The sequence below is a fragment of the Macrotis lagotis genome, chromosome 1 (assembly GCF_037893015.1).
Source record: "Macrotis lagotis isolate mMagLag1 chromosome 1, bilby.v1.9.chrom.fasta, whole genome shotgun sequence".
Lineage (NCBI taxonomy): Eukaryota > Metazoa > Chordata > Mammalia > Peramelemorphia > Peramelidae > Macrotis > Macrotis lagotis.
The window spans coordinates 843,062,397-843,088,682 of record NC_133658.1 but is presented as its reverse complement, the minus strand read 5'-3'; the positions used below and the strand labels follow the sequence as shown (position 1 = coordinate 843,088,682).

At 33.7% G+C, this 26,286-nt stretch overlaps 2 protein-coding genes and 1 pseudogene across 2 annotated transcripts; all 3 read left to right on the top strand.

The window, feature by feature from the left end:
- The first annotated feature begins 294 nt into the window (after positions 1-294).
- On the top strand, positions 295-1,236 carry LOC141507976 (olfactory receptor 52E8-like). Its single transcript, XM_074216198.1, has one exon. It carries the CDS (start codon positions 295-297, stop codon positions 1,234-1,236), a length of 942 nt encoding a protein of 313 aa, XP_074072299.1.
- Positions 1,237-9,045: 7,809 nt separating this feature from the next.
- On the top strand, positions 9,046-25,453 carry LOC141490552 (olfactory receptor 52E8-like). The gene is made up of 3 exons (XM_074190577.1): positions 9,046-9,223; positions 17,019-17,135; positions 24,209-25,453. Exon 3 carries the CDS (start codon positions 24,300-24,302, stop codon positions 25,239-25,241), a length of 942 nt encoding a protein of 313 aa, XP_074046678.1. The 5' UTR covers positions 9,046-9,223; positions 17,019-17,135; positions 24,209-24,299; the 3' UTR covers positions 25,242-25,453.
- Positions 9,217-10,349, top strand: LOC141490559 (E3 ubiquitin-protein ligase RNF170-like; annotated as a pseudogene).
- Positions 25,454-26,286: the final 833 nt, after the last annotated feature.

The following is a 26,286-nucleotide window of genomic DNA, read 5'->3' as shown; positions in this document are numbered from 1 at the left end:
ACTGATAAATTAAGATATTTGATCATAATCACTTTGCTAGTATGTATCATACTTTAAACCTGAATTTCCTGGCTCCAAGGCAAGACATTTATGCACTATATTGTACTATGGCCTCTCTCTCTCTCTCTCTACATGTTTGCTTATAATTTATGAACACAAACAGATTGTTTATTTATGAAATGATTTTCTTTGTATTTCTACAGGTCATTAATTGCAAAGGAGAACCAAGTCCAGGTTTCTTCATAGGGATGGGTAGTCTATCTTTGATGAGCAATATTTGCAGCCTCCACTGAAATGCCTTCTTTCAATGGCACTGAATTCCACCCCCTCTATTTTTTACTACTGGGGATCCCAGGACTGGAACATTTCCACATCTGGATTGGATTTCCTTTTTGTTTTGCTTATTTGGTTGCAATCATGGGCAATATCACTATTCTGTTAGTGATTAAGAGTGAACAAAGCCTTCACCAGCCTATGTTCTATTTCCTGGCTATGTTGGCCACTATTGACTTGGGTTTATCAACAGCTACCATTCCTAAGATGTTAGGCATATTCTGGTTCAGTCTAAGAGAGATCCTCTTTGAAGGCTGTCTAGCACAGGTGTTCTGTATCCATATGTTCACAGCCATGGAGACCATTGTGCTTGTGGCCATGGCCTTTGATCGTTATATAGCCATCTACTACCCACTTCAGTATAGTATGATACTTACGAATAAGATTATTGGTATTATAGCAATGTTGGGTATTTTGAGAAGTTTGCTAATGGTGGCTCCATTGGTGTATCTCCTCTTACGACTGCCTTATTGTGGGCACCAAGTTGTTCCACATACCTACTGCGAGCACATGGGTATTGCCCGGTTGGCCTGTGCTAGTATCAGAGTCAACATAATATATGGATTGGTAGATGTTGCTATCATATTTTTGGATGTAATTTTGATTGCAATATCTTATGCTTTGATCCTCTGGGCAGTCTTCAGACTCCCTTCTTGGGATGCACGATTCAAAGCTCTCAATACCTGTGGTTCTCATATCTGTGTCATCTTAGCTTTCTATTCCCCAGCATTTTTTTCCTTCCTTACCCATCGCTTTGGTAAGAATGTTCCTCAATATATCCATATACTCTTGGCCAATCTTTATGTAGTCATACCACCTAGCCTGAACCCTATAATCTATGGGGTCAGGACCAAACAGATTCGTGAGCGAGTATTTAGAATTTTCAGGAAAGATTTACAGTGAGTCAAGAGAAAGGAGAAAAAAGGGTTTCTTTTTTTTCCTGATTTCACTGATTTGAAGCTCTCCTCTCTGTGATTTACCTTATATATACCACTGCTAATCTAATAGTCAACACAAAATCCAATATAATCCAAAATTTTTTCAGTAGTTTTCTATTTTATTAAATCTATTCTTCTCCTCTGGGTTTTCAAAGTCTCTCATATTATCCTACCTACTGAATTTATGTTATATTCCTACTAAACATAAAGCATACTTTAGGGAAGTCTGCTCTATTGACTGTGCAATAAAAGAGAAGATATTTTTGCCATATATTTTTCAGTTAGCAAAAATATGAAAATGAAAAAATGAAAAACAGCAAAATCTTTACAACAAATATACATATAATATATTGTTGCATTGTTCATATACAAAAATATATCTTATTTTGCACTTTGAATTCATTTTCTATCTCTCAAGGCATAGGAATTATGAAAGAATAATAATTTATCAAAACTATACAGTGGTGATACTCGAGTTTTACATGGGTCACTTTGCTCCCTGGTTAAAAATTAAGACCACAAAAATATTGCTCCTTATGTTAATCACAAACCTAGCAGGATAATCTTCGTAGATTAGTTTGGAGTAGAAATATTGTACACATTCCTCTGATAAACCACTAAGGAGATTAATCACTTTCTCTATTCTATATTACTGTGTAACAGTCCAATCTCTCTCATTTCAGTATGACCATCTTGGAGATGGTGTTCTCCTTTAGGTTTATTGGTAAATCCCAGAAAATAAAACTTCATGTATATTTATATTTTTCTGTTATGGTTTTTAACCATGTATTTTTAAGGTTCTTATAATTTTAGGGTTCACAGAATCATATATAATCAAATTTCTTCCAGTATAATGATTAGCCATTTTAAAAATCATTATTTTTAAATCTTTCAGAGTTATCTTTCCAATAATGTTTTACTGTATAATTTTTGAGTTCTCCTCACTTCATCCTTATCCATTCATAAATCATCCCAGTTTCTTTGAAACTATCATTTTCCTTGTTTCTGAAAGCATAATAATTTTCTATTATATTCAATTACTATGAATCATGCCATATTCCCCATTGATGGGCCCTTCTTTTTATGCATAAATTTTTTGTATGTGTAGTGGAAATGCTGAGTCAAAAGGTATATACAATTTAGTAACCTTTGAATATAATTCCAAATACTTTCATGACTAGACCAATTCCTAGATACATTGGGAATATATGGATTGAACTGAAAGGATCTTTTTGTACAAAAATGTTTATAGCAGCTCTTTTTGTCATGTTAAAGAATGATAAATTAAGGGGATATCCAACAATTGGGCAATGATTCAGCAAGTTATGATATATGATTGTGAGGAAATTCTATTGTTATAAGAAATGGTGAGCAGGAGAGTTTCAGAAAAACCTGGGAGCATTCATATGAACTGATACAAGGTGAAGTGAGCAGAACCAGGAGAATCTAGTACACAGCAGCAGCAATATTGTTACAATGATCAAACATTAGAGGTATCTTAATCAATACAATGATCCTTGGCAATTCTAAAGGATTCATAATTAAAAATGCTGTCTACCTCCAGAGAGAGATCCATTGAACTCTGAGTGTGGATTAAGCTATAATTTCTTTGCATTTTATGTTTCTTGCTTCTCATTTTTTTCAAGATGACAAATATGGAAATATGCCCTACATGACTTCAGCTGAAAAAGTGATATCACATAGATTGCCTTCTCAATTGATGTAGTAGGTATAGGAAGAAGAGGATAATTTGAGACATTTTTAAATGAAGACTGGAAATAAATCAAAGAGCTAAAAAGGGAGGGAAGGAATGAGCTAATAAATGAAAAAGAAAACCTAACAAGCAAAATATTTAGAGAGATGAGACAAAAAAGATTATGTTTAATTTAACAGAAAAACAGCAGAAGAATTAGATAGAGAAAAAGAATTAATAAGCAAAACTCCAAAAATAGAGAAATGGATAATGAACTAGTTTGGGTGGTGATGAGGGAAAGGGAAAAACATCTAAAGGTCTAAATTTCTCTTTAGTTAGAATGAATAAAAGTAATCATAAATAAAGCATTGTTATGGAGAAGAGTCAAATGCCTAGGATGTGACAGACATTGTGCTAAGTGCTAAGTATCACTCAAAACACAAACTTACCCCTGGTCTATAGGATTTCACAGTTTATTTGAGGAGAAAACTGGAAAACAGTTATTTACAAACAAGAAATATCAATATAGACAAAAATATAGATGTAAATATCAATATAGGTGATGATGAATTGATATAAAAAAGTTAAATTAGATTTAATGACAGAGGAAATTCACTAGCATCAAGCAAGATCAAGAAAGGGAGCAGATAATGAAAGCTTTAAAAGCAAAACTTTTATATTTTTATCCTAGAGGTTCTCAAGAACCAATGGATTTCACTGAATGTGGAGGTAACATGGTCAAGCTTTGACTTTAAGAAATTCAGTATGATGGTTGAGGGGAAGATGTATACACACAGTGCCTGGAACATGTGTAATTCTTAATAATGGTTTGTTGGTAATCTGGAATGAAAAAAGACTTAAAATAAGAAGACTAATCAGATGGTTATTGCAATAATCCTGGCATGAGGTGAAAAAGACCTGAATGAGTTTAATGACACTGTCAGGAGGTTGAAGGTATAAATGAGAGATGTTACAAAGGTCGAAATGAAAGAACATGGAGAGAAATTGGAAGGGATGAAGGATGAGAGCATGAGAGGAATTGAGGATGACTCTAAGTTTCAGAACTGGCTGACTGAACATTGTTATCCTCAATAGTACTTGGAAAAGAAGGAGAAGGGGAGACAGGGAAGATAATGTTTGGTTTCAAACATGTTGAGTTTAAGATGTCTATGGAACATAGCAAGAGATCCAGTATGAATTTGAAGATACATACTGGAGGATAGACAAATAGATCTGGGAATTATTTGTATAGAAATATAACTGCAATCCACAGTACTTAATTATATTACCAAGTAGGATGGGATGAAAGAAGAAAAGTAGGGTATGGGCTGAGACTTGGGGAGCATCTAGGCATAAGATTTAGCAAAGAAAGCTATAAAGGAGCAGTCTGAGAGATAGGAGAAGGAGAGAACAGTCTCTCTCTCTCTCTCTCTCTCACACACACACACACACACACACACACAGACACACACACACACACACACAAACACACACACACACACACACACACACACACACACACACACACACACACACAGACACCTAAAGAGAATAATCAAGAAAATGATCAATACCATCAAAAGTGGAGGAGCCATGGGGGGTGGGGGGAGGGAAGCAAGAAGGGGAAAATTGTAAAACTCCAAATAAATAAAAAAAAATAAATAAAATAAATATAATAAATATAATGAAATAAAAATAAAAATAAAATAAAAATAATAAAATAAAATTAAATTAAAAATTAAAAATTAAAAAATTAAAAATAAACAAACAAATAAATAAATAAATAAAATAAAAAAATAAAAATAAAATAAATAAATAAAATAAAATAAAATAAATAAAAAATAAGTAAAATAAATAAATGAATGAATAAATGAATTTTAAAAAAATTTAAATAAATAAAAATTCCCTGTCCTTCAGGAGCAAGAGAAAGGAGGAGTCAGGAGGAATCAAAATAAAAATTCAAGGTAAAAATCTATATTACAAAAAATAGAATAAAGCACAAACTTAACTTTAAATATCAATACATTCAACAATTCAAGAAAATGAAAGATAATGACAGATAAAATGTGAAAGCAAAATCCAACAATAATTTCCTTACAAGCTTACAAAAGCTAAGACAAATAAAATAAAAATGATGAGTTGGCACAAAATTTGCTAAACATCAGATTGTTGTTGTTGTTCAGATATATCAGTCCTGTCTGACTCTTTACACATCAAATAGATTCCTCCAAAAAGTAAATGTTACAAAAATATAATAAAACAAAAATGTTCATAACATACAAAGGCATACAAAAATGAAATTCCACAATGCTAAAAGGAAACAAAGACAAAAAATTAAATTTTTAACTTATTCTCCAAAGGAAAAGTTAATTGAATTATAATAAGATATTGGCAGGAGAAATTGATTTTTTTTTCAGTTTGGGACATACCTGGAAGAAAGATAAACAGAGGTGAAAAATCTACAACTGAACAAATCAATGGAGAAACAAGATAAAAATCTTATTGCATGTCATAAATGAGATTTTTAAAGTATAAATATATTCCTTGGCTCAACATAGATTGTATGAAATAAAAATTGAGTGCATATTAGAATACAGAAGGATTACAAGAAAATATAAAATGTAGAAAGAGTAAACAGGTATTAGATACTTTATTATAAAAATTGTAGTCCATTCAAAGAGTACCTAGCTGCTCCTATAGTAATAGCAGTTATCAGTTATGTAGAGGTTTAAGGTTTATTAAAATGCTCTGAAATAGTTTCTCATTTGATGCTAATACCAACCTGGAGTAGTTAAATGTTATTATTATCTTCATTTTACAGATGGAACTATGAAGGCAGAGGTAAAATGATTTGCTCAAGGGCACACAGTAGTGTGAGGGCAGATTGTTACTCAAGTCCTCTTTTCTCCATATCAATTGCTCTATCAACTGTGCAAGTTGGTGATGCATTGAATAGAGCACTGATATTGGATATGAGGTTGAATCCAGCCTCAGACCCTTGACACTTATTAGCTGTGTGATCTTGGGCAAATCACTTAACCCTGATTGCCTCATATCCAGGGCCATCTCATTTATATCTGATCACTGGGTCTAGAGGGCTCTGGAGAAGAAAGTGAGGCTGGTGACAACATAGCACCCCCTAACTCAAATCCAATTTATCTGCTTGTTATGGCATCACCTCCCTGATGTCATGGTCTTCTTCAAGGATGAAGGACAAACATCATCATCATCATCATCATCATCATCATGCAACTTCATTGCATATGTGAATAAAAACTACTATGTAAACAATGAATAATTATGTGGGGAAAAAGGACAATGACAAAGCAATCAAAATTTCAGAGATATAGCTTAAAGTAGTCTTCAGTGGAGGGCCAGTTTGGTGACACAGTGAATCAAGTTCTAGGCCTAAAGTCTTTATGAGTTCAAATCTGGCCTCAGTCATTCTAGCTACATGAACCTGGAAAGTCACTTATCCCTGCTTCCCTCAGTTTCTTCATCTGTGAAATGAGCTGGAGAATGTAATGGCAAAACAATCCAGTTCTTTGTCAGGAAAACCACAAATAGGGTTACAAAGAGTTGGACACAAGTGAAAATGACTGAACAATAACAACAAAAGATCTAAGTATAAAAATTGTATCCCTAAAAACTTATAACAGAAGAGAAAAAATAGAGTATTAATGATTTTAATTTTAAAACTGGAAATCAACAAATGAGCTATTCAAAATAAACACAAGAGGAGATACTGAAAATTAGAGGTGACATGGATGAACCAGAACACAAAAAGTCTATAAAATGATAAAACTAAAGGCTGCTTATTTTGATATATTAAAAAAATTAAAAAGATCACAGAAAATGAAATAAGCACATTAGCAAATAAGTTGGAATCATAACAAAATCAGAAGTAATACAGAATCTACTATTCACAGATTTATGTTATCAAAAATAAGAACTAAAAAGAGAGGGATTCCCTAAAAAATAAAATACCAAACTTCAACAGGGAGTTCAATTTACAAAATTGAAAGAACAAGTATTAGCTCAAGGAAACTGTATTGAGAAGATATCAGCATCTTTTGTAGACAGATGTGAAACATTGCAACTATTTTCATAGTTTCTATGTAGTGATTAGTTTTACTGATTTTTCTTTTCTTCTTTAAAAAAATTGTTGTCAAATGATATGAAAGATGGTTTCTAGAGGAAAGAAATCCAAGCTATCAATAACTTTATAAAATATATATCCTGCCATTAATAATTAGAAAAAGTGAAAACAAAGAACTTAAGAGTTTCTACCTTATATTCATAAATTTAGCAAAATGTGTCAAAAAAAGGAAAATTCTGCAGAGTTTGAAAGGAAATGAGTACATTAATGCCCCTTTGGTAGAACTGTGAATTGGTTCAGTCATTTTGAAAGCAATTTATAACTGTTTCCAAAAAGCTATGTGTATCTTTTAACTTACTTATGCCATTAATTGATTTATATCACTAAGTGATCCAAGAAAGGAAAAGGACACATTTGTAAAAATCTCTAGAAACTCTTTTTTGTGTGGAGGAGGCAAAGATTTGAAGCTGAGGAAGTGCCCATCAATTAATGATGAATAAATATGAATAAGATGGAATACTAGTGGTATGTAAGAAATGATGAAATGTTTTGACATAAATCTTGGAAAATTTGTTTGAGAAGATGTAGTGAGGTAAGAAGAATCAAGAAGACAATTTTGTAGAGACAAACAACTTTTAAAGATTTGGAAACTCTGAATGATACAATAACCACAATTTCAAAGGACTCAATGAAATGCTGCCCATCTGCTATCTACTTAAAGGGAAATGATGGACTAAGAGTACAAATTGAGATATGTTTTCTTGGATGTGTGTCTTGTTTTGCTTGATTATACAAATGTCCTTAAGAGTGATTCCATTTGCTTGACTTCTCAATGGGAAGGAGTGGGAGAGTTAGGGAAGGAGAAAAAGGGCAATTTTTCACATTTGAAACTAAAAATTAAAAATTATATGGGATGGCATTCTGGAAGTTAGAAAAAGTGTGATACTTTGATAGTTTTTGGTGATTAATAAAACAAAAATATCAATAAAAATTTTAAAACCATTCTATTAAAGTTGAATCCTGGGGAGACAAAAAAAATTCCCTGTCCTTCAGGAGCAAGAGAAATAATATTTATAAATACAATTCACAAATGAATTGATGAAAGGATATTTGTAGATATTCACTTTATTCAAAACCCAGCTAACAGCTCTCTCACCAAGTTATATGAAAGTGAAACAGGTAAAACAGGAATGTCTATTTTTCCCTCTATTATTTAATATTGTACAAGAAATACTAGATATAAGTGTAAGAATAGATAAATGGGAACAGTTTGTTCCAAAGTGGCTGAAACAGACACCATGCAGTGTCTAGAGTTTGCTCAGAAACCAAGGTCATTTTTTTGCATTCTGGATCATTACCAGTGATTCTAACTTTTGTCTTGCTATTGGACTTCGCTGAGAAGACTGAAAGACAGAGGGAGACTTCGTGCAATTCTATTTCATTTAAATTCAAAACACATGCAAGTCAAGAAAACAACGTGAAGTTCAGAGAGCTAGGACAATTGCATTATAGACAGGCTATGAACAATGTTATCCCCTTCCAGAGGAAGAAAAAGAAAACAAAACACAAAAAAAGAAAACACCCTGAGTAGTCGCTGATGATGATGACAGATGATGATGATGATGATGATGATGATGATGATGTTTGTCCTTCATTATCAAAGACCAAGGCATAGAGGTGATGCCATAACAAGCAGGTGAATTGGATTGGAGGGAGGGGATGCTGTGTTAAATCACCAGATTCATTTTTCACCAGGGGAGCCATCTGGATCCAGGGGCCAGATCAGGACAACTGGAGATATCATTGGTCTTCTTTGAAAAAAAGGATGAGACCTCGGCCCCCATCCCCACCCCCGACCCTTCTCTCTTGCTCTCTCCTCCCTGCTCCTCCTTCTTTAGACGCAGCAGGAGAGCGAGAGCAAGTGCTGGCGCGAGGGAGTGACTGGTTGCTGGGCAGCCCGGAGGTGACCGTGAGCGAATCGACAGGCTTCGGCATCAGCCACATCCTCAGGGCCCTGACCTCCATCCTGCGTGGATGTCGCCCGGAGCCTCTTGCAGGCTGAGCTGTCCCGGCGGGATTTCCCAGACCAGTGCGGGTATAACTGGAGGCTGGACCAGGTGCGATCCCTGGGGCTGGACCTCAATGGCTTGGCTGCCCAAGGTGTGTGATGGGGCTCCTGTCCCCGCGTCCCTGCCAGCCCTCCCTGGTGTGGACCCTGGCCAAATCCTTCTTTAGACCTTTTCATTGATTCTCTGGGGCCTCAAGGACTGGGAGGCAGTGTGAGTAGGTGGCTTCTTCTCCCAGCGGTGGAACTGGAATGGACAAGCAGCAATCTGAAATTCAGACTTTGAAACTGGATGGTTCAATTATAGAAGGAATAAGTGACCAAGTTCTTGTGGCGGTTGGGATCAGTTTTGCTTTCATTGCTACCCTGATATTTATTCTTTTGAGGCATACAGAACAAAGCATTCACCCAGATAACCAAGAGCATGGGCGGGTGCTTCGGGAACAACTTCAGACAGATCAGGATGCACCTGCTGTGGTTCGATAGCAGTTTTATACTGATATGTCCTGTCCAATCTATTTATACCAGGCTTTTCTTCCTAAAGAAACAAACTGCGGACTTCTTTTTTGTGGTACCTACATTATTGGATATCAGCAATATGGTTCACCTTTAGTTGTCCAATCTGCAGACAAAAGGTTACCTTACTTTTACCAGTTTTTGGTGAAGATACTCAGACTCAGGATGTCTCAGAATTGCATCAAGATATTAATGACTATAATTGGAAGATTCTCAAGCCAGCCCAGATGGATTGTAGAAAGGATTATGGATTTGCCCACTTTACTGAGACATGCATTTAGGGAAATGTTTTCACTTGGGGGCTTCTTCTGGATTTTCTGTCTCAGGAAATTACTTTATTTACCGGGAGCTTTTTTCCTTTCTGATATTGCCCTTGGATTTTATTCCTGGAGCCTTGTTTAGAATTCTAGGATTTCTAGATTATTTTTGGTTATATTTTTATTACTTATATACATCTCCATCATGTATCTAGAAGTGATAACACAAAGACTCAACTGATGAAATAAATGAATGGAAATGGAAAACCATTCAAGGAAAGAATATTTTTACAGGTTCAAAAACATCTTAGGAAATTTTACTAACTGGAACTGTATCAGTGTATTATTGGAAGTTATAATACTGAAGTCAGATTTAAACAATGTTCAATAACTAGCTAGATAAAATAATTGGAAAAGTCACTATATGGGAGAGATTAAGTTAAAAAAAGAATATTTATATATCTTAAATTTACCTATCCCTCAAAACTAAACCAATTGGCTATATAAAAAGTTATTATTAAATATGTGATTTATCCATTGCCTTCCTACATGAAATGTAAATGTTATAATGCATAATTCACTTGTTATATAGTAAACTGCAACAGAAAGTTATTAAATATGCAATTTATCCCCTCCCTTTCTATATGAAGCACAAACATAATGGATAAATTTCTTGTTATAATAAAATATAATATAAAATTTTAAAAATAAGCATCTTTTAGCATTTACTATGTTTTGTGCATTTGCAACATGATATTTGCTTTTCCATTCCAGCATAACTACTTTCCTTGGCTAAAGTTAAAAAGAACTTTTAACCTTGCACAGGATTCATTTAATTCATACTTTGATGTACATAAAACAATTTTTAACAAATTCCAAATTTCATAGTCTAGTTCAGTGCCTTACAAATAGTAATCAATAAATGTTACTTGATTAAGCAAAACACATACATTGCTTCTCAACCAAAGCACTTCATATAAAGAATTGTAATAATAATAGCTTGATCATTTTAAAGGCTAATCATATAACAGTAATTTTTTAAAAAGGGGGAAACTGAATCCATGAAGTTGAATGAAATGGCTAAATCATGGTAGTTGGGTGTAGCTAATATGAATAAAGTCACACTCATGTACTGACTACAAAATATGTAGCTGAATCATAAGCAACACTCATTAAACATTACCAGAAGAGAACCTTCTGTTTCATTCAGTTCAAGTCTGGGATATATTATGCATTGGTGGGATGACAAAGTGAGTGAGACAAATATTTATTTTCCTGAGAGTTATGATTGAGTTTTGTCAAAATAATAGTATGAAGTAGAAGTTAGCTCTAATGTAACAGTGATGACAGATAATGAAAACTATTAACCTTATTGGTGAACATTTATTAAGCCCCTATTGAGTGTAATGCTATCCTTGGCATCAAGAGGGAAATAATCAGAAAATCTTATTTCTCATTTTAAGTTCCATTGTAATTCAAAACCAGAAATCAATTTGATCCTGACTCCAAAATGTCAATATTGATAACTTTATTTTAGTTTTTTCTGTGTTAGAATTGTAATGTAACTGAGTGTTGTAATCTAAGGGAGAACAAAACAGACATGAAAGGTGACATACTTTACCATATTTTGTTAGGTAGGAAGTATTTGGGGATTTATCATTTGGAACAAAATATCAATTTAGCTCTGAAATGTTTTAATACAGTTTTCATTTCTATGTGATAATTTAGGTGAGAGTCTCAAGAGAAAAATGGACTAGATATTTTCTCATTATTGTTTATAAAATTTTAATTCCTATTTTAATTCATCAGAAAAGAGAAGAATGGCAGCTATGAAAATTTTAGCTACACCTATATTTACTAAACTGAGGGATTCTGGAATTCTTCAAGGCAAGAATAAATCTGATTTAGGACATAAAATTGTATTATGCTGCAAAAAAGAGGAAAATTTCAACACTGTGCTCTGCCTACATTGCTCTCTATTTCAATTCTGATAAACATTGATTTTATTTTAAAATTTTGGGTAAAAAGTATTTTTATTACAATTTTGAGACATTTTAAGTATTGAAATATTTGAAACCATATCAAGTTTTAAAAGGACAGTTTAAAATGTATGAACCATCTTACGCTCATTGATTCAATTCTGGTGATGAATATAAAAACATTTTGAACTTAGTATTGTTAAACCTCCAGCCAAGTTAAGTACTTCACTTTTTAATCAGTGTTTGAAAACAATCATAACTCCCATGATTCAAGATAACAATCTCATATCAAGGTGAAGACACAAAGTGTCCCCAGGAGAACATAATAAATCAATAAATTATCTAGGGGGCTCTTGAATACAGTCAGTGGCCTAAAATCATGCTTATTGGTCAGATATCACAACCACCACAATTTCTGGCTTTTCAGTGGTGAATCTTCATTACTGTACCAAGAAAACAAAAAGTGATTTAAATCACTTATTACTATAAGTATTTCTATCTCACAGCATTGTAATGGAGAAATAATGCTTGAATTTAAACTTTGAATTTACATGGGCAAGTAGTTTTCTCTTTTAAATAAAAGCAAAATTTATCTCAAAAAATGAAGTATAAACTAAAAAAAAAGAGTTATAAGAGAAATGGAAGAATAAAAGGAATTAAGAATGCAAAATGGGGAACCAAAACTATCACTTTTTTTTTAGTTTTTGCAAGGCAAATGGGGTTAAGTGGCTTGCCCAAGCCCACACAGCTAGGTAATTATTAAGTGTCTGAGGCCGGATTAAGCTGCCCCCAACTATCACTCTTTTGCAGAAGATGGAGTTCTTGAAAAATCCTAGAGATTTAACTAGAAAAGCTAGTTGAAACAATTCAACAACTTTGGAGGAGTTGCATGAAATAAATTCACATAAATCAGCAGTTAACAGCAAGCAGAGAAAAAGAAACTCAATTTTAAATTACTGCAGACATTATAAAATATTTGTGAGTCTACTTGTAATGACAAACCTCAAAAGAGGATCTCAAGAAACAAAATGGATAATTTTGATACACTAAATTACACGGTTTTTGCAAAAATGAAATTAATGCAAATAAGATTAGAAGAAAATTAATAAACTGGAAAAAGTTTACAACAAATTTCTCTAACAAAGGCTTTATTTTTCAAATATATAAGGAACTGAGTCAAATTTATAAAGAAACAATGAGCCATTCCCCTGGTAATAAGCAATCAAAGGACATAAGTAGGTAGCTTTCAAAACCGGTGCAGCTAGGTGGACCAGATCAGAACAGGTATTAGAGATAAAAGGCACAAATATCACAGAGCTTCTTGACTTTTGGGAGTCCAGAAAGAGAAAATATATTTTTAATAATAGTATGTGCAAAAGACATAGAAGGTGATTTGTACTGTATCTCTTACCCCTAGGAATAAAGAAAATTTGAAAGTAGGAAATGGGGGGAGGCTAGGTGGCGCAGTGATAAAGCACAGTACCTGGAGTCAGGAGTACCAGAGTTCAAATCCGGTCTCAGACATTTAATAATTACCTAGCTGTGTGGCCTTGGGCAAGCCACTTAACCCCCGGGTGTCTTGCAAAAACCTAAAAAAAAAAAGTAGGAAATGAATGGTGTTTTGACTAAACAGTAAATAACAAAGAATTCTAAGAGTAGTTAAGGAGAAAGCATTGTAGATATGGACATAATCTGTGCAAAAATGGAATTGGAGGAAGGTTCATTTCCAAGAAATACCAGAAAGCTGGTTTGACTAGATTGTAGAGTACTTGAAGATAAACCATAGATACAACAATGCTGGAAAAGTAACCTGCAGTCAGAGCTTGAAGTACTTTCAGTACCAAACAAAGGAGATTATATTTAAACCTAAAGGTGATAAGGAGCTAGTAGGTTTCATTGAGCAGAAGCATGACCTGATCAGATATGTGTTTAGAAATATAACTTTATAAACTGATTTCTAAAGTCCCTTCCAACTCTTAAACTCAGAGATTTTTAAGATACCCCATATATCATCTATATCTATATCTATATCTATATCTATATCTATATCTATATCTATATCTATATCTATATCTATATCTCTATCTCTATCTCTATCTCTATATCTATATCTATATCTATATCTATATCTATCTATAACCCTGCATTCATATATCCATACATGTACACACATGCATTCATCTATCCATACATGCATACATACATGCATATATATACACATATATGTATGTATATATGCATACAGTTGTATGGACCCTGAGACAATGTTTGACCTATTCTCCTCAAATGCATTTTCTATAACTGGTGTCCAATACCCTTAAAATACTTATAAGAGTTGTTAGCCACTACAGTTTTTCCAGAAGTTGCATTCAATAGATTCTCTGAACATTGTAATACATAGCTACAAAGAGATACTTAATACTTTGCAGATCCCAGAAACAAGGAAATGTTGATAGGAGATCAGCAAAGGATAGTGGATTTTATTCCTCTGTGTTGGAAAGAATTGGGTTTAAATATTTATATTTTTTCAGGTTTGCATCTCAGTGGGTAGAGCAGTGCACTAGTCTTTTACTGGGAAGAGGTATCTATTTGTATTGTTGAGAGCTGACTATAATCCATAGCAGGTTGTTCCTGAATAACATAGCATTTCACCCTGCTTTTTTCTTGTTTGGATCCCAGGATTGGAAGTTGGATATCTCTGCATGGCTCTCCCTTTTGGTATATATATATATATATATATATATATATATATATATATATATATATATATATATATATGTATGTATATAATTGCACACCTGACATACATTATGGTTCTCTTTTTTTTTATTCAGAAGGATCCAAGCCTCCATGTTTCATTTCCTGGCCATTTTGGTCACCATTGACCTAGGTCTGTACACAATTACCATTCCCAAGATGATGCACATCTTCTGGTTCAGTCTAAAGGAGATTGCTTTTGGAGGACTCAGATGTTCTTCATTCACTTCTCCACCATCATGAAGAGCTTTGGGCTAGTGGCTATGTCCTATAATAGATTGTCGAGGGCCAGCTCCTACAGTGATTTACCCATATTTTTGGTGATTTTTGCCACCAGAGATATGCATGTATTCTTGCTCATTAAATGGATTTGTTGGCTCACCATGAACTCTGACCTAAGATATCCATGGCACCAGAGGTGTTTGGGAAGCTTTCTGATAAGGAAGTTTACAGACTTCAAAGGATAAATACTGTAAATTTAACCCAGGAAGCTATGAAGTGTGTTTTTGTCTAACCTGTCATGTCTGAGATAGGTTTTGTTATAAAAGTCTGAGTATCCAAGAATAAAGCAATAGAGCTTGTTTCACGAGCTTACATGTTGGCATCTCTATTCAACCCGGCTCTAAGTAAATGCCCAGACCCACACCAGAGCTATTGCAGGTGATAATTGATATGTTGCCATCTTCAACCCTTATCAGTGAAATCACAGGCATCATTTCAGAGGTGACTGTACTGAGAAGTCTGCGCATGGTGGCTCCATTAGTATTTCTCCTACTGAGGTTTCCATTCTGTGAAAAATATATCATTCCTCATATCTATTGTGAGCATGTTTATTGCTTGACTAGCTTGTGCCAACATAAGGATCAACATTATATTTGGACTGGGGAATATTTCTGTCTTATTATTGGATATGACTCTGAATCAGTCACTTATATGAGACTCCTCCATATTGTCTTCTGCCCTCCCTTCCCATGATGCCCATCTGAAAGACCTCAGTACTTGTAGTTCTTAGGTCTGTGACATCTTGTCCTTTTCACCCCTTCCTTTTTTTCTTCCTCACCTACTATTTTGGTCCCAACATCCCTCATTATATTCATATCCTTCTGATAAATCTAATTAGTTGTCCCACCTGCTCTCAACCCTGGCATTTATGGGGTTAGGACTAAACAGGTTCATGATAGAGTGATGAATATTTTCCTGAAAAAAAGAATGGTGCTGATAGAGGGGAAAGAAAGATAAATGCTTTTGGATTCATTCATGAAGGGATTTCAATAAACTATCTGCCATAGTAGATAGAAAAATTGACTAGAATTAGCAAGGCCTGGCTCCAAATCCTATTATAAATACATTATTTTGTTAGGTAAATAATGAAACATCTCTGAATTTCAGATTATTTAATCTATAAAACAATAATAGTACTTATCTCCTAGGGTTTATTTATTGAGGATCAAATGAGATAATTTATTGTAATACAATTGATAGTTATCTCCTTAATTTCCACTTCTTTGACACCTCCAAAATACTTATATACTTTGAATATAGTGGAAGATAGAAACATCCAGTGTGTTACTATCACAGTCAAATAAAACTACTGAGTATCAAATGGGAGATTTCAAGCAATTCTTCCCCAAATTATACCTTTGGTTTCTTCTTTTTTTATTTGTTCATATTGTTTTTTTTTTTTTTTTTTTTGTCTTTTTTTTAAAGAATAACATTTTTTTATATGCCTTGAAATCAGGTTGATGAGTTTCAACCCTTTCTGTCTTGGAACAGAACCTTTGGAACAGTACTGCTTTAGAAAAGAACCACATGGCAAATTTTATGATTTTGTCTAGGTAAAGTGTGAGAGAGCTCCATGGTCTTAACTTTTCCTTTCTTTTTCCATTTTTGAATATAGGTCAGAAACTGGAAAGCAAAGACTATGCTTTCTTAGCCCAAGTAATTATAGCACTATTTGGATAGTGGTGGAATGGCAATAATTCTTACTGAAGCACATAACAGGAACTCCTATTTTTTCCATATCCTGAGAGGGGAGTTCATGGACATAATTCTTGATTTCCACCGCCTGTATAAAGAAGAGGGCATTTTGAATTCCTAGCTTGCACAATCCTATTGTATAGTTTTTGTAGTTTAAAAAAATGAGAAATTTCTTGGGTAGCACCAGACTTGAGGTTGTTAACACATGATTAAGTCTTTAAGTTAAAGAATTTGGAATTTTAGTCTCTAAATATAGATCAGATACATGGATGAGAGAGAGAGAGAGAGAGAGAGAGAGAGAGAGAGAGAGAGAGAGAGAGAGAAAGTATTTATTATTTGACATGCACTCTGCTAACTTAGTTGGGATACAATTACAATTATAAAAATTTGTCTTTTTCTGCAAGAAACATATTCTAATGAAGAAAGACAATATATAAAGGAGAATAAGAAGATGGGAAGATACCTGTATTGGGGCAAAGCAATTGAAAAGGAGGAGGAAATGAAGAAGAGTCATCTTATGTGTAAGAGAAAAGGAGTTACTAAATAATATGTTTACTTAAGAGACATAAGAAGGTTACATATAGGTCTTTATTGTACAACTATGGTATCAGTGAGAGTAATGTATTGCAATGGAGGAACAAGAGATCAGGATCTTGCCAGGCCCTAGTCTTCACACTGTAGGTTCATTAATAAGGGAGTTTCTTCCCTGCAATCCAAAGGTTTGTTTTTCTTCTGTGGGGAACTTATTGGTTATTGCGAATTTTTTGTATATTTTGTACCTTTTTATGATCTATCATGTATTTTTAAATATCTTATATGTATTTTTTTACTTTCAAATATAGCTTTTATCTGTGTCTTTGGAAACAGATTCAAGTTGTGTTTGGAAATTTTATGGAATAAATTCTGGAAAGAATCCAGATGATTCAATAAGAATTTAATTTTTTTATCAGTTCCTAAGCTCAGATTTCAACAATATCACTACAGAGTTTGTGAGATTCCAGGTGCCAAGCCATATATAAAATATTGAAATGTTTTGCAATCGTTGCAAATGATTGCAATGATACATAAATGTCAGTTATTACTATAATTATGTTGAATATTTCTCAACACAATAGAGATAAGATAGATAAGAGGAATTAATGGTTTGTGAGAAATCATTTCTTCCACTTTTAAAGTATTCATTTTCTGTCTTGAGAAACTATAAAACATAAAACCAAATTGTTCTCTCTGAATGTTAAAGTTGCTTTAAAATATTTTAAAAATACTTTTCTCACAACAATCATGTAGTATAAATGTTATCAATTCAATTTTATAGCTTATGCAAAAAGTAGATTAAATACCCTGAATCACACAATTAATATATAGACTCCAAAGTTACTTATTCTTTTTTATAGGAAAAAATCCTGGAAAATGATAATACAGATACCACTTCAAGAATTCCTTTTTTAAAAAAAAATTATTTATTTAAGGCAATGAGGAAGTTAAGTGACTTGCCCAAGGTCACCCAGCTAGGCAATTATTAAGTATCTGAGGTCACATTTGAATTCAGGTCCTACTGACTCTAGGACCAATGTTCTATCCACTATGCTGCCTAGCTGCCCCCACTTCAAAACTTCTAATAATAGAAACATTATATCAACCCAAGGAAATGAGTCCTCTTTGAAGAGTTTTATTTCTTAGAAAGATTTTATTCCTATCCAACTAATATCTGATTACAATTTTTACTCATTAATTTTTCCTTCCTCAGAAACCATGTAATTTCTCTACTATTCAAAAGTTTTCAGATATCTTAGGAGAGTAAGAATCCTTATCTTTTTAGTTACTTCAATTTAACCTCCTGTGGTAATTTTTCAATACTATTAATTAGCAATCTATATACACTTTATCCTTAGTGCCTTTCCTAAAAAGCCTAGAATTGAAATCTGTTTTCCAAATATGAACTGGACAGAACTAAGTGTAGTAGGAACATTTTCTTCATTATTATAGACATTCTTTTTCTTTTTAATTTAGACAGGATTACATAAGAATTTTTGCTTCCATGTCATCTTTTTACTCATTTACAATTCATTAAAACTATGTTTTCTTCACAAGAACATTTTAAAACATTCTTCTATTTTCTCTTTTAGAATTGCTTTTATGAAACTATGAAATGCCATCTCATCTGATTTAACAGAACTATAATTAGGAAACTTTTCTCCTTGCATTGTTTGGGGGTAGTGAGTGCACTGGTAGTGTCAATTGACACATATATACTGGGAAGCTGGTCTATTTGAGCACTGAGAGGTCTATCACTCCAGAATCCAGTCATTACTTCTATGGAAGTTGGAAAGGAAGTAACCTCTCCTTAAGAAGTCAGATGACAGGACCCTTAAGAATATAGTCTGAAACAGGAGTACAAAAGTGTCATATTCAGTAGAAGACCCTGAGGCAAAGTATGTGAGCATAATTTATTTGCTACATGAGAAGAATGAACCCTTCCCCTGGGTAATCTATAATTCCTGTTCACCCACTTTAGCTCCAGGGAGATCTAAATTATAACCCTTTCCTTGTGGGATCACAGATTGTTTTATAAATCCCCACTTCTCTATACTCATTATATATAAAACTCAGAAAAATAACTGCTGAGCATCTCAGATTTCTGGCCTGAGAAAAAAGGATCCCAGAACTGCAGTTAGTAAGTAAGAGTTGGGATGCAACTGAAGCCCACATCTTAATCATATTGAGGGATCAAGGTGGAGAGAAGTGAGTAGATGAGTTTAGACTTGGCTAGATAAGGGTAAAGAGGCTAGGGAAGAAAACCAGTATAAATAAATGGGTATAGCTATGAATAAGATATTTATATTCTCTTACACAGTGACACAAAGCACTTAGACAAATATTAAAAGGTTGTCATTCTATTCTTGGGCAAAGGAAATGCTTGGAGGGTAATCTACTCTGCTCACTCCTATCCAATATGTAGTTCATCTCCTTAAGATCTACTAGTATCCCACCTGAAATGAAGATGAACGTGCCTGGTATTTTTACTGGTCAAGCTGTAACCCATTTATCCTTGGATTTCTGAAACAAGTATAGACACTTAACATGTCCATCCTTTTTTTAAACCCCCCATCTCAAAAAAAAATTGTGGTTATCAATACTTAATGTTGTCTCATAAGATCAGAGATTATAGGATTTAGAAGTAGAAAGGATCTTGATCATAAAATCCAACACTGTTCCTTAAAAACAAGGAACTCTAGAGAAGTCTAGAGAAGTGATATGAGTTGCCTAGGATCAAACAAGATAACAGAACAATACCTCTGAATTGAAAGAGATCCAATGGGGGGGGGCAGCTAGGTGGCACAGTGGATAGAGCACTCACCCTGCAGTCAGGAGGACCTGAGTTCAAATCCGAGCTCAGACAATAATAATTAACTAGCTGTGTAACCTTGGGCAAGTCACTTAACCCCATTGCCTTACCAAAAAAAAAAAAAAACCCAAAAAGAAGGAGATCCAATGGGCCATATTGTTTATCATACTCAAATAAGAATTCACTTTCCAGAATATCTGAGAAGTATCTGTCCATATTTCTCAAATAAAAAGAGACATCCATTAATAGGGGGAATGGGTAAACAAATTGTGTTATATAAGAAAAGATGAGCAGATGGATTTCAGAAAAACTTAGAAAGATTTCTATGTACTGATGTTGGATGAAGTGAGCAGAATTAGGAGGACATTGCAAAATTTTGTGATGATCAATTATGATAGACTTTGTTCTTCTCAGCAATACATTAATCAAAGATTTCTAAAAGACTTATGATGGAAAATCCCATCCATATCCAGAGAAAAGAACTATATTCTGAATGCAGACCAAGCAAATTATTTTCACTTTTTAAACTGATTTTTTGTTTTTTCTTTCTCATGTTCTCCCCTTTTGGTCTGACTAATATAGAAATATGGGTATCACAATTGTGCTTATATACCATATATTTGCTAATTTAGGCCAGGGGGAGAGAAGGGTGGGAGAAGACTACAAAAATGAATCTTAGAAATTATCTTTACTTATCATTGTAGAATAATTTTTAAAATATTTAAAAGGAATTTGTATTAGAAAGACAATAAGAAGTTAACTTTTCTCCAGATGAGGAATCAGATGGTCAGAATTGGGTTTTATCTTTTATTAAACCAAAGGCCTTGCAAATTCATTTATTATGCTTTTTTTTTTTGTTCATATGTTTTGATGGATAAACAAATGACTTCCTAACATTTCAGACCTCCCCTAATTATACAGTCACCATAATCCTTTCCCTCACACAAAATTCTCTTCAAAAGGAAGTTAGTATTTTATAGGATGTTCCATAACTGTAGAAGAAAGCACTGTTATCAAATGTTTATTATTTGTAGTTCAAATGAAAATCAAAGGACCACACAAAGATTTCTTGAAAAGCCTTTATTGCTAGTCACAAGCAGTAGGAGACCATCTGCTAGCAAGGATGAACTCAGCATGTGGCCCCCATGTTTTGCAATGGAAAGCACAATGATGTAGGAAGAGGTGAGGGAGAGAAGCAATTGTCCTTGCTCCAGTTCAAAGCCTAGAGCCATTGCCCTCTCAAAACTGTACATTATTTTAGCCATAGACCCCAGTATGATACCAATGAGAGAATGCCCTATCAGAATCTGTAAAGTAAAGATATGTTCTGGATTATCCAACAAAGACTGAGGAGTACTTTATTTTGTTTTTTATACTAAGGGAACTGATCTATCTATTCAGTTATGCTATAATGTTTGGTTCAAAAATAATAATTTATATAGTGTCTAATATGCACTTAGCACTATGATAAGGACTTTTTATTAATACCTCATTTGATATGTGAGATAGGTGCTATTATCCCCATTTTACCACTGAAGAAACTTAAGCTAAATGACTTGCCAAGGACCACAAAACTTGAAAGAGATCAAAAGATTTGAACTTGGCTTTTTCTGGTTCAAGGCTCATCATTCTATCCACTGCACAGCCAGCTGCTTCTGATATGAGGGAAAATTTTGAGCAAAATGTGAATTTTATGTTTGCCTATATGAGTTCATTTCCATAGAGATAAGAAGAGTACAATGAGGAATACTTGTTTATATGTAGTATATCAATATCTACCATATTTCAGATAGCCTCCCCCCCACAGTGTGCCATAATAACTCATAAATTGCAATACTTTCCATTATTTTTCCAGGCAAAATGAAATACTTATTATATAAATTTTGAAGCAATAGGAACTGTGGGTGACAGAGGGTGGGTCTGTATCAACAAACTCAAGCTTCTCTCACAATCCTTTTCCATGGTCATGGTCCTTGGCATGCTAAGGTTGCCATTTCACCCAAAATAGTCAATTTTGCTAGCCAGGCAATGTGGGTACAGTTCAAGCAGCAGCCTGAGGTTTTGAACAGAGGTTGCCACTATTTATGAATTTCTCATGACTCTAAAGGTCATTTGAATAAAACTCCTTTTCCTTCTTGGCAGGAATCAAAATCTATTTGGCTTAGCTTAAAGGAGGAAGAGATAATAATTCTTTCCTCTTAACCAGTCAAAATCTACCAATCATCATTCTACATGTGTTTTTCTTATTATTTTAACATATATAAAAGTGTGATGAAATTTTATTAAGTTTATTAAGTTCATTACTTTTTTTATTTTTCTCTGACAAAATTTCTGAATTTTTTTACCCTAATCCAATTTTTCCCATAAGCCCTGATTTTTATTGTACAGTTTTATTTAAAATGTTTAAAAACACAAACATGTATCTCATAGCTAACTATATCAAGAAAAAAACAAACAAGTAGATGAACAATTAATTTTGAAAATATTTGGGCATGTAACAGTCAATTAAGTTAGACCACTAGTATGCGTACCTACCAAAGGTACTATGTTGAGAATTTCATAGGAGACGGATTTGGGGAAATGGCACAACTTTAAAAGTGCTTGAAGACTCAGATATTTATTTGTACATATGTCTGTGGTTATGACTCTGATATCTCTGTTGGTCTTAGTTTCCTCATCTTTCCATGGTTATTGTGAGACTAAAATGAATTAATGTTAATTAAGCACTTTGCAAAACAAAAAGCTATATAAATTGTATTATTATTTGCTGAGCTTGTAATATATCTCATGTTAATTAATCATTATCACTGAACCCCTTCATCAACTTATTAAATGTCATTTATTGTAATAGACCAGAGAAACTTGTTTGCTATAAGTTTTTACTCAACACTCTATCGCTATGCCACCCACTCATCTCCAAGCTTATCATAAACACAACCAGTGTTAGATATGATTTATTCACAATATAATCAACAATAAAGACATAATTAAAAATTTATAAGTTAGATATAAGAAAGATTAAAGTCAGAGCCCCCTTTAATCATTACTACAGCAAATAACTTCTTAATTCTGGAAACACATTCCCACCTTTTTGTTCTCTCAGGATATCAATTAAAATTTGGTTTCAAGGACTCTTTTGATGTTATTTTTCAAGATGGGGCTGGATACACTTAGTATATAAGTTCTCTTAGTCATTTTTTCCTTGCTTTTTTTTTTTCAAGGCACTGGGGTTAAGTGGCTTGCCCAAGGCCACATGTCTAGGTAATTATTAAGTGTCTGAGGTCGGAGTTGAACCCAGGTACTCCTGACTCCAAGGCCAGTGCTCTCTTCACTGCGCCACCTAGCTGCCCCAGTCTTTTTTTTTTTTTTTTCTGTTGGGTCTTCAGCAGACCCAGTGAACCTTCACATCCTAAGTATGATTAAACTCTTATTTATGCACAGACTCCATATAGAACAAGAGATAAAATGTTACAGTCTGAGATTTCATTTCCTCTGAAAGAAATACTAATGACATCTATTAATCCCTGTGGGAGGCTTTGTGGGAGAAACTATTCAAGCTGAAGTGGCAGAAATATAATCTGCACAAAATATCCAATTTGTCTTTTCATATCACACAAATTATCTTTTAATTGTTATAGGCACTGTATGTATAAGTGTTTTCTTCCTTTAAAGAATGCAATAATTGGGTAAAGAATTATTTTTTCCTTTTTATCCAAGTGATTGGCAAAAGTAGCTGGTATATACTAAATATATATAATAATTTCATATGATAAATTCTTATTGAGAATTGGAGTATACAAAGTATATAGTTGGTGAGCTAACATAGCTATTCGTTGTGATACAGCTTGAACTTTATGGATGCATAGCAAATATATCTAATTTCATTGCTTGCTTCCCTTCTGTGAGAAAATTTTTTGACAGTAATATTTGTCTGAACCCGTGAATTCATCAATCTTTAGAATTCCTAGTGTAAAAATTCCTTCCACTAATGCAACTTGACAGCTTGCTTTTCATTTATATTCTTAGTTTGGCAAGCTTTGATGGATTAAGAGATTTTACCATGGTCATAGTGTTAAGTATGTGTCACAGAAAGAACTTTAACTCTGAACTTCCCAACTTAGACAAGACATTTATCAATTATACTGTAGTATTGCCTCTCTACTTGTACATGTTTGCTTATAATCTATGAACATCGATAATTAGATTTTTCATTTATGAAGTAACTTTATTTTCTTTTTATTTCTATAGGATATTAATTGCAAAGGAGAACCAGGACCAGGTTTCTTCATAAGCATGAATAGTCTACCTTTGATGAGCAATATTTGTGGCCTCCACTAAAATGTCACTTTTCAATGAAACTGAATTCCACCCCCTCTATTTCTTACTACTGGGGATCCCAGGACTGGAACATTTCCACATCTGGATTGGATTTCCTTTTTGTTTTGCTTATCTGGTTGCAATCATGGGCAATATCACTATTCTGTTAGTGATCAAGAATGAACATAGCCTTCACCAGCCTATGTTCTATTTCCTGGCTATGTTGGCCACTATTGACTTGGGTTTATCTACAGCTACCATCCCAAAGATGTTGGGTATATTCTGGTTCAGTCTAAGAGAGATCCACTTTGAAAGCTGTCTGACCCAGATGTTCTGTATCCATATGTTCACAGTCATGGAGACCATTGTGCTTGTGGCCATGGCCTTTGATCGCTATGTGGCCATCTGCCACCCACTTCAGTACAGCATGATACTCACAAATAAGATTATTAGCATTATAACAGTGTTAGCTATTTTGAGGAGTTTGTTAATGATAGCTCCACTGGTGTTTCTCCTCTTGCGGCTGCCTTTCTGTGGACACCACATCATTCCTCATACCTACTGTGAACACATGGGCATTGCCCGGCTGGCCTGTGCTAGTATCAGAGTCAACATCCTATATGGGCTAGGAAATATTTCCATCATATTCCTGGATGTGATTTTTATTGCTATATCTTATATCTTGATCCTCCGGGCTGTGTTTAGACTCCCTTCCTGGGATGCTCGATTCAAAGCCCTAAATACCTGTGGTTCTCATATCTGTGTCATCTTAGCTTTCTATTCCCCAGCACTTTTTTCCTTCCTTACTCATCGCTTTGGCAAGAATGTTCCTCAATATATCCATATACTATTGGCCAATTTGTATGTTGTCATACCACCTAGCCTCAACCCTATAATCTATGGGGTCAGAACCAAACAGATACGTGAGCGTGTATTTAGAATTTTCCAGAAAGTTTCACTGTGAATAGAGACCAAGGGGAAAGGGGTTTCCTATTTAAAGCCCTTCCATCTGGGACTTAACTTACATATCACTGCTAAACTCATAGGCCTGACACAAAAAAAATTTTCAGTAGCACTCTATTTCATGAAGTCTATCATTCACCATGCTTTCACAGCCTTTCATATCAGCCCACTTACTGATAAATACAATAGATACACATATAATGAAGTCTACTCTATGGACTGTATAATAAAAGGGAATAAAATGATTTTCAATTTTTTTGTAACTAGCAAAAATATTTTTAACTTCTCTCTTGGCCCTCATCAGAGGGAAAACAAAAGAAAACAAAAAATATGAAATAAATTCTTTACAAAAATATACGTAAAACAAATTGTTAAATTATTCATATCCAAAAAAAATGCCTTATTCTCTACACTGAATCAATTTTCTCTCTCTCCGGGGATTGGAATCATGTTTCATCATCTGTTTTCTTATATCATGATTGATCATTTTAAAATCACTATTATTAAGTCTTTCAAAGTTATTTTTCTTTCCAATAATTTTTTTTGATGTATAAATTGATTTTCTAATTCCTTTCACTTCACTCTACCTCAGTTCATAAATCTTCCCGGGGTATATGAAATTAGAATTTTCAATTTCTTACAACACAATACATTTTCATTATTTTCATTTACTTCAAATTTTGTAGTTATCTTCCATATATAGGCCTCACCTGAGTTTCTAATTTTTTTCTTTATAAAATAGTGGATATAAATATTTTTGTATGTATAGGTCTTTCCTGTTTGTTTTGATATCTTTAGAACATAGGTTTAGTAATGGAATTGTTTTAAAAAAGGATATCTACCACTTAGTAACTTTTAAACATATTTACAATTTCTTTTCCAGAATGAGTAGACTAATTCACAGTTTCATCAACAGTGTAAACATGTATTTATTATTGTTACCTGTTAATATCCAATAACTAATTATCACCATATTCTTTCTCCTAAATTTTCTATTTCTGTTTCATGAACAGACTCATAGGGACATCTGTAATTCTCTCTATGTT